Consider the following 10,407-nt stretch of genomic DNA (forward strand, 5'->3'; position numbering starts at 1 on the left):
ATATATATGTGTGTGTGTGTGTGTGTTTATAAAATAATTAAAATACCAATAAAATATAATAAATAAATACATATACACGTATATAGATATAAAACATTAGATCTAAATATATATTATATATAAAATAAATATATGAGAAATTTTTCCCCCTAAATCCCACTTGTTATTAATTACTGCCCATACAATATGAATTATTCCAGTCTGCTGTCCTGATAAAGCATTCAGAAGATATTATTCTCATTCCATCATTGCGTATTAATGGCTTTTATTAATTCACTAGCAGCTCTTTCATCAGTCAAAATCAATAAACGGATCAGTAATTCTGGCGGACAGGATAAGAGGCAGGTAGCGGGAGTTAAAAGCGGACGGCACTGAGAGAACGACAGCCTGAGGCGACACAGACTGACCGCCGCCTCTGATTGGCTGCAGCCGTGGGTCGTGTGACCCGTTTAGTGAGCATGAGAGAGGATAGAGATGCTGAATGTGAAGGGTTTTCACAAAGCAATGCTAGTGAAATAATGCCACATTGCTTCAAGGGATCTTTGCAGAAAGACGGTTGTGCTCTTACCTTATTATTTTGGGCGAGCATGTGGGCGACGTTCTCATCCCTCCGTTACGCTGTTTTTTCTTGGGCGACAAAGCCGACTGCTGCTCCTCCTCCACTACTGAAACACCAGCCACAGTTTGAGACGCAACCAAACTACATATGTTACCAAACAACAGTCACAAACCATTAAAACACTACAAACCACATAATCAGACAGATGTGAGACACATACAGACGGGATGAAGCACAAAGACAGAGAAAGAGTGGACTAATTGTTCTACTGTTTGTGGTAAACTTTACTTGAACCCTTTATGTATAATGGATAATGTACATTGTAATGCATTATATACAGTATTTTCATAAATAACTGTAACCAAAGTTAAAATGCATTAGAATATTTGCAGATTCCTTGTTACATCTGAAACTGGTGGTCATGTGAATTACTGCATTATACTTTCTAATACAGGTGTAATATTGAATATACAGTATTTGGTATTATATTTGTGCTCATTTTTTATGAATGCATTATATATAAAGGCTTCAAGTAAAGTGTTACCTTAGCGGCATTATTTTTTTTTTTTAAATGGGCAGCTAACTTTTTCTTAAAAACATGTACAGCTTTACTTCAGCATTATTTTCAACAGAAAGCGGTAAAATGATTAGAATTGCAACAAAATATTTATAATAGATTTTGTAATGCATTTTACAACATTTTAAATAATTACTAGTTTTATTAAATATTTATTCATTTTATTTATCATCATAATTTTGTTCCACATGTTTTTGTTTGGGTGGCTTATAGTATTTATTATTAAATAAATAGTATATTACGGAAGCCCCGAATTGCAACATGAAAAAGAAAAGAAAGAAAAAAACAGGAAAAAAACAGTGTCTTAGATCCTTCCTGAGTCATTGTTTATTTCTCTTTCTGTATCTGATTTTTATCTCTCTCAAAAAACCTTTTTCTCTCTTCCAAATACCCATTTTTCCCTATCATAATATATTTTTTACAAATTAAAAAAAGTTCTCTCATATCAAATTTTTTTTTTCTCTTTTCAAAAAACTTTTTTCTCTTAAAAAAAAAACATTTTTTTTTCATTTTGCTTTTTAAAACAAAATTTTCTCTTAAAAGCTTAAAAAAAAAATTTCACTTAAAAAAACTTTTTCCCCTTTTCTTAAGACATTTTTTCTCTCTTCAGAAAGCTTCTTTTTTTCTCTTCAAAAAATGTTTTCGCTCTTTTTTTCTCTTATCAAATCCTTTTTCTCCCTTAATAAAAAAAACACTTGTTTTCTCTCTTTCATATTGCAATTCAGGATAGCTTGTTTAGTATTTCTGAACCCTGTTAGTCCACATGCATTTCCCACAAAGCCAGGCCGAGTCTTACAGAGCGTGTGTGGGCCGATGGTGGGGCTGGAGCCGTGGCTGGAATGATATCTGTATTTAGCAGGCAGACTACAGGCCCGATGCAGGCGGGTGGCATCAGATGCTCCTGTGTCAGTGCTGCTGCTCTGATACAGCTCTCTAGAGCCGGCCAGACTGAGTCTGTGCAGGTATAAGGCAGCCGGAGACAGCAGACTGCCTTTACGGTTATTTACTAAAGGAGCTGACACACGGACGCCCGGGACAGCAGGAGAATCTCTCACTGTGCACCGAGCTCACATTAGGGCGTGTTTGGGATTCTGGGGCTGGAATGTTGGACTGAGCTCATCGTTTACTGTCAGACAAGAAACATTCATAAGTAGGCAATGAAGAGAATCACCCATTTTTACTGTCCTTAACATATGATTGATACAATACTGTTCATTTTAGAAATTATGTTTAAAAGTGTTTTTATAGAAAATTTATTATAATATTTTTGTTTTTGTATTTTTAATATTTTATGTATATTTTATATGTATATTTTATTTACAATTTTTTTATAATGGAAATTCAAAAACATGTGCATGTTTTTTTAAATACTGACTCTGAATACTGATTTTATTACAAAATATATTTTAAAAAATAACTTTTGAATATTTAATTACTTATTGATTTATTATTGATCCTCCACAGTCACCGAGCCAGGTGCAATTTCTCAGGATCCTTATTTCAGTGATATCTGTCAGGTAGTAGTGATATTATATGGATAATATTCCTAAACTGAAATTGCTGACAGCACCATTAGCTGACATATTCGAAATGGGAAGAAAAAAAAAACTTCACACGTTTAGAAAACAATAAAAACAAATGAAAGCCAAAGCAGTGAAATCTACAAAGTTTCTGAAGTTACAGCTCCACATTATCAGAACTGCAGTGCAGCTGCACCATCTAGTGCTGAATGAGAGCAGGTGCCTGCAGAGCTGAATTATATTCAGACACAAGTGACATTCAGACTGCAAAAAGTATTTGGACACAACCTGTGTAAACTGATTTCATACAGCCACTTATTATTCTTAATGACCAACGAGCAAAAAAAGTTATTTCTCTATATTTTGAATGACACTTGCTTTGATATATTATCTGATGCAATTACATGTTTATTTATGTCTTAGTTGTCCAAATACTTTTTTGGGGCCACTGTATATAATCCACACCTAGTCTGCATCTCAATTTGCACATATACATCAGACCAAATCACATAAAATATTTGGATGAGCAGGACATGAAGAGAAGAATGACGAGAATGAAGAGAAGAGTGACTAAGAAACAGCAGACGGTTAAGAAACAAATGAGTAAAAATGGGGGAAAGACTTACTTGATTTGATGTATCCGTTATAGTTACTTTTAGCTGAGAAAATGCAAATACAAAATGAAGTTAAAGTGAGACACATGGAGCAATGAAATTATAAACCAGTGAGAAAGAAAATGGAAATAGCTAATTTTTTTAATCTAGAACTGAAGAATCTTCAACCACCCAGTGAGCACAAAAACTTAACTAGTCTCCTAGCCTGATCAGCTGACCCAAAGAGCCCTTAAAACCATCAAATTAGACCAATCTAACCAGCATGGCCAGGCTGGGACACCAGCTAATTACCTTAGGCTGGTATAAGCTTTTACATATCAATGCTCTCAACCTCCAATGCAAATGACAAATACTGTGTGTATTTACAACATATAATTCTCCTATGTATAATTCTCCTATACAGTATAGCCATTTTCCTATAAGTGTTAGTAATACCAATCACCATATCCAACATCTAGATTATTAGCATAAAACACAGCACAAACTACGCTTAAAGGACATGTTCAGATAAAGACCACTGTACATAGCCGAATGTAAAATAAAACATTACAATGACGATTCAATGAATTACAAAACTTAACTACTAAACTGCATCAATACAATTCACACAAACAGCATGCAGGAGACCGAAGTTTACAAACCACATTATCAGAACTGCAGTGCAGCTGCACCATCTAGTGCTGAATGAGAGCAGGTGCCTGCAGAGCTGAATTATATTCAGACACAAGTGACATTCAGACTGCAAAAAGTATTTGGACACAACCTGTGTAAACTGATTTCATACAGCCACTTATTATTCTTAATGACCAACGAGCAAAAAAAGTTATTTCTCTATATTTTGAATGACACTTGCTTTGATATATTATCTGATGCAATTACATGTTTATTTATGTCTTAGTTGTCCAAATACTTTTTTGGGGCCACTGTATATAATCCACACCTAGTCTGCATCTCAATTTGCACATATACATCAGACCAAATCACATAAAATATTTGGATGAGCAGGACATGAAGAGAAGAATGACGAGAATGAAGAGAAGAGTGACTAAGAAACAGCAGACGGTTAAGAAACAAATGAGTAAAAATGGGGGAAAGACTTACTTGATTTGATGTATCCGTTATAGTTACTTTTAGCTGAGAAAATGCAAATACAAAATGAAGTTAAAGTGAGACACATGGAGCAATGAAATTATAAACCAGTGAGAAAGAAAATGGAAATAGCTAATTTTTTTATTCTAGAACTGAAGAATCTTCAACCACCCAGTGAGCACAAAAACTTAACTAGTCTCCTAGCCTGATCAGCTGACCCAAAGAGCCCTTAAAACCATCAAATTAGACCAATCTAACCAGCATGGCCAGGCTGGGACACCAGCTAATTACCTTAGGCTGGTATAAGCTTTTACATATCTACGCTCTAAACCTCCAATACAAAAGACATATATACTATGTGTATTTACAACATATACTGTATAATTCTACTATACAGTATAGCCATTTTCCTAAAAAGTGTTAGTAATGTCAATCACCATACCCAACATCTAGATTATTAGCATAAAACACAGCACAAACTACGCTTAAAGGACATGTTCAGATAAAGACCACTGTACATAGCCGAATGTAAAATAAAACATTACAATGACGATTCAATGAATTACAAAACTTAACTACTAAACTGCATCAATACAATTCACACAAACAGCATGCAGGAGACCAAGTCTACCACACAGATACATCCATGGGATTACAGCAGTCTTCACCACATCAGATGCCACCACTACATGGCACTGCACCAGCCAGATGGCACATACACAGGTAGCGGGCACAGATGAATACACGGGCACTCAGCATGGGTGCCACAGGGAAGGCGTTCACTTACAGGAGCATAAAGTGGTCGTGTTATCATACAGAGACACAGGAGAGAAGGGGAAGCCACGGTGCAGAACCTCCATGTTACTAGCCACACTGTCTGACATGCACGAGCAGCCACGTTCTGCCCCACCGCAAGCTACACAACATGCCAGATGAATTCTCTTGTAGGCGGACTTCTTGGCTGGGGTCATGGGGCGGATGAGGGGAGAGGAGGAGGAGAAGCATATTAATGGATGGGAGCATTATTTCACTAACAGAAGCTGGACATCCAGAAACTACAGCGGGCCAAGTATAGAGCCCTGAGGAACACCTTCAGAAAAACATGTTTGTTATCAAGTAATATATAATTCTGTTACAGAGTAAAATCTGTTGTATTTTTCAACAACAAGACATCAGTTCAAGTGGTTCCGATGCTGTTTTAATTATTTTTTATATTCTTGGGAATACTGTATTTTAGAGATGCGAGTAAAGCATGTAAATGCATGGAGATGAATGAGAAAAGATATCAGGAGCTCACTGTAACATGTCCTGCCATGGTATATAAAATATAAAAGAGCATTTTTTAACCCTTAAATTATGCAAACCACAACATTTTACCTCATAAATTACACAAAATTCTATTCTTAAATATTACAAAATAAAAAAAACATATGAGGTGATATCTAAACTCAAAACAGAATAATTCTCAGAAAAGCCCAAGTGCTGTTAGGAGCCTGTTAGAACAGCAAAAATTCAAGCTGTCTCCTATGCGGTGGAGGACAGTGGGTTGATGGAAGATGTAGTTTTACATTCACACATGCAGCAGGCTACAGTCATTACTCACAATGCAACACTATCAGAGAGTGGGGGAAATGATCACAGATCCAGGGCAGCGAGAAAAAGGGAAAATGTGAAATGTGTCAATTACTAACTAAATGTTTTGATGTATTTTAAAAGTATCAGGTGGAGGTAAAATCCAAAAAGTTTGATAATGTGGCCAGGCAGTGCAGTCATATCGATAAAACAGCCGCGGTAGAGACGTCATTGACAAACTCCTCCACACATGAAAGATTTATATCTAAATCATTATTTTCCAGCTGTGGGGAAAATTGTGGTAAAGTGCAATGTAAAAACCTCACAAAAATCCAGTTTGATGATTCCTGATCCCACAACAGAGTCTACCTGATTAAATATTTTAATAAATGTTATAATCAAAAAAATACGTTTTCATATTTGGTAAAATGAAAGTGATATAAAATGCACCTAATAAAATCTAATAAACCTAATAAAATCTACCTATAAATATGATTATATATAAAAAATAATCTATATATAAAAATTATTTATATAAAAATAAAAAGTGAAAGTAAGGCAATTATTAATAAATATTCTCATGGTAACTTACTCCGTTTGCATCCGCACTTCTTGATCCGTTTTGGGTCTGTAATGTCATCGTGACAAGCTTTACAGTAGAAAAGTGCCCTAATGGAAAAAGGCAATCTTATTCAAACCATTCACACAGCATATGAGCTGTTATGATATGAATCTATAGCTGGATATGTAAAAAAAAAACATCAACCTCCTCACCTCTTCACCTCTTTGGCATCACTGGCGATGAAGAAGCCCAGTGTTCCCTCCTGCATCTTCACATGATTGCCCGGGTTAATCAGCGTGCTGTAAAATACAAACAACACTCACAAACCATAGAATGTTTTCAGAAATACCTCCCTTTAAATGATAATTTCTGCACTTATGAAGACAGGACAGCTCATGCCACGAAGTGAAAACACGTTTAAAACTTAAAGGGGTCATATGATGCGATTTCAAGTTATCCTTTCTCTTTGGAGTGTTACAAGCTGATTGTGCATAGATAAGATCCCTGAAGTTGCAAAGACTAAAGTCTCAAAACCAAAGAGATATTCTGTGTATACTATCAAACATTGAAAGAAGAAATTCAAATGAAGAAAAAAAATGACCCAAAAGAGACATTAGATAAAGATTTTGTACAGTAATGTCAAAATCACCCAGAATACAAAAAGAAGCATCACGTTCCATTTGAATGTTAATGACGACATGGATTTACTAAAATGAATTTTTAAAAATTTAATTTAATAAGACTACTCTTTGTATCTGTTTGTTGTGATGAAGGTTATTGTTATGTCTGAACTAAAATAACCTATTTTAAACATTTCAGGATGACATTTGCATGCAAACATAGAGTATTAGTTTACTTGGTTTACAGACATGCAAGCATGGAATAGTTCACCCAAAAATGGCATATCTGTCATTATTTCCACTCTCATGTCATTCGAGACACGTGACGTTTCTTCTTCCATGGAATATTAAAGGAGATTTTTAGCATAATGCCTTAAATATACGATGGTTTTGTATAATAAACAGTTTACTGATTTTCCCTTCTGCTGCAAATCTCAAATCTCATTCATGATTACGTTTTTCAAGCTGCATCACGATCAGTCACATGCTGTCACATGCATTCCTTTTTATGTTCCACGGAAGAAAGTCATACAGGTTTGGAATGACATGAGAGTGAGTAAATGATCACAGACGTTTCATTTTTGCATGAACTATCTCTAAAACGTTCAGCATGTTTAATTTCATAATTGTGTCACTACAGAAAATAACAGATTTGTTGACAGTAAAAGCATTAAACATGTTCAGAAGGGCAGTGGCAGATACGTCACCACTGTTTTCAGTGCCACATTACAGTTTACACACACAGCTCGACCAGAAGTACAGAAACTGAACGACAGTATCCCTTGAAAATCTACACATATAATTTGCTGCCTTGACTAAAAGCCATTTACAATATTGTCTCGACTTTTAACCAAGCGCATAAAGACCCTAAAACATTCAGAAACGTTTCAGGGAAATATGGCAATTAAATTTTCAAGAGAATTTGGCATGACGTGACCACACCAAATGAAACCTTATAATTTCATACCATTTTCCACCCCTGTGTGAAACAAACACAAACAGCAGCGAAGTCAGACAAGCCACTAAATGCAGGATAAAGAGCATGCTAATCATTTCAGCAGGGTTATTATCGTTAATTAACACTCAAACTAAAACCATAAAAAACATTTTTGTTACTTGAAATAATATTAACATTTACTGAAGTAAAATAAATTTAAAAAAAAATTTTAGATAGCAAATATTAGTCTGACAAAGTTTCTGAAATAACAAACAACGGAAATAAAATAAAAACCTTTTAGTCATACTTTACATATTTCTCATTTTCGTTTTGTTTAATTTAATGCACTAAAATAACTACAAAAAATAAAATAAAAACTATAACAAGTAAAATAAAAATTATATAGACCTTTAAAAAATAACATTTACTGAAGTAAAATAAATAATAAAAAAAACTTTTTAGATAGCAAATATTAGTCTGACAAAGTTTCTGAAATAACAAACAACGGAAATAAAATAAAAACCTTTTAGTCATACTTTACATATTTCTCATTTTCGTTTTGTTTAATTTAATGCACTAAAATAACTACAAAAAATAAAATAAAAACTATAACAAGTAAAATAAAAATTATATAGACCTTTAAAAAAATAATGTACAAGACAAAAATGCACAACAAAATCAAAAAATGTTAACTAAAATTAAAATTAAAACAACATAAACATACAATCTCATTTAAAATGCTAACAAAAACTATAATAGTGCATCAATGATACTAAAATAACACTGCATTTGAGTCAAGAGCATGCTAATTAAAGAAATATATATTGCTGTCACTGGATCTGGATCTTTTAGGACTGTGAATGTTTTTAATGAAGATCAGACTGACCTGCTTTCTCTCTGGTCTGATTTATACTCGATCGCGATCAGCAGGAGTTTCAGCTTCACATAGCACAGTCTACAGAGAAACAAAAGATCAATTAAAAGTAAACTACATATACTAGATGAGCATTTTTTGGACATTTGTTTCCTTATTTATTTATCGCATTTATATCTGTTTACACCTGCAACTTTACAGCCAAAATATCCAGAAGCGCATTCGGATAATCAAGAAATTAGAAAACCTGACTGAATTTGCGTAAACATAACTTTTGACCAAAAGGCTTCTGCTTAAATGCAGTTTTGTAGACATTAACATTTTCAATGCTTGAATTTCTTTACAAAGCAAAGTCTGGCGTCTTTGAAATTGCTCAAATATAAGAGTTTACATTTCTCAACATCATTCTCATACTTCAGTTTGTGTTTTTTTCATAGTTTCAATGGGCCTCATTCATGAATCTTGCATAAATATATGAGTAAATTATGAGTAATTTGAGCGTAAAACAGACCTTCCCGAAAACTATCCTCCGGATTCACAAATTCTTCGAAAACGTCCGATTTGATAGTTAAACATGTGTATGTTAATGAACTCCAATCATTAGTAAATAGGGCGCTCTTGCACGCTCATTCACAATTAGCATAATCCCCGCGTATGAATTACAGCTACGTAAATTGCGTGTCCAGGAACACAGTGGAATATTCTGGTCTACTTTCTCAGGTTTGGCTCCAGTATATTGCATAAATGCAAAAAAGACTAATGGGCCATATGCCTAACAATAAATATTCAATAACGTGTGTCCACCAAAGAGTTTTCAGCCAGCTGAAAAAATGTCAGGTGCTCTTCTTAAAACGACCAGCTGGTGGCGCTTGAGAACACTTTGGTGGCACAGTGTTTTTCCTTAGTTGCTATGATTTGGAATATCCACGGCGACAACTTATTACTAATATCTCATTTTTAAGAATTTTACTAAATATAAAAAAGCAGTAACCAGTAATATTAAATTCATTGTTGTAGGCAGTCGTTGTACAACCAGGATGGTTGGTCGTATGGCTGCAAGATTAATCGAATGCGATTGTCATGCGCATTTTGTTAAAAAAGCCTGTTCTGTAATCAGCAGGAAATCATCATCACGTGCTTTCAGATGGAGCAGAATTTACTACACATAGCCGTAGTTCACTGACAAGTTACGCAAAAAAAATCGCAGACGATTTTATTGCGCGATTCTGAAATCGAAGAAATCGTTCGCGATAATGACAGCTATTTGCATAGCTTCTCAGTGAACTACGGCTCTGTGAAGATAATGCTGCTCCATCTGAAAGCATGTGAAAATACCACATTTAATAACATATTTTTACTCCAAACTCACTTCATAACGTCAGTCGAGTGTTTGAAATAAATCCGTCTGTGAGATGATGTGGCTTCTTAAACAGAATAAGGCACGCAACATATTTCATAGTATCTAAGCAGTGATAAAGGCATT

At 34.5% G+C, this 10,407-nt stretch overlaps 1 protein-coding gene across 1 annotated transcript in view; it reads right to left on the minus strand.

The window, feature by feature from the left end:
- The window catches only part of LOC107748344 (calcium-activated potassium channel subunit alpha-1-like), a 99,546-nt gene that overhangs the window by 26,402 nt on the left and 62,737 nt on the right, over positions 1-10,407 (minus strand). The window contains exons 15-19 of the mRNA XM_016563110.1: positions 8,933-9,005; positions 7,434-7,447; positions 6,706-6,792; positions 6,524-6,600; positions 569-662 (exon numbers count right to left, since the gene is read on the minus strand). Coding sequence (XP_016418596.1) covers positions 569-662; positions 6,524-6,600; positions 6,706-6,792; positions 7,434-7,447; positions 8,933-9,005 — 345 coding nt within the window. The remainder of the gene's footprint in view (positions 1-568; positions 663-6,523; positions 6,601-6,705; positions 6,793-7,433; positions 7,448-8,932; positions 9,006-10,407) is intronic.

This window comes from Sinocyclocheilus rhinocerous, unplaced genomic scaffold (genome assembly GCF_001515625.1).
Source record: "Sinocyclocheilus rhinocerous isolate Xijiao unplaced genomic scaffold, SAMN03320098_v1.1 scaffold522, whole genome shotgun sequence".
In the NCBI taxonomy this organism is placed as follows: domain Eukaryota; kingdom Metazoa; phylum Chordata; class Actinopteri; order Cypriniformes; family Cyprinidae; genus Sinocyclocheilus; species Sinocyclocheilus rhinocerous.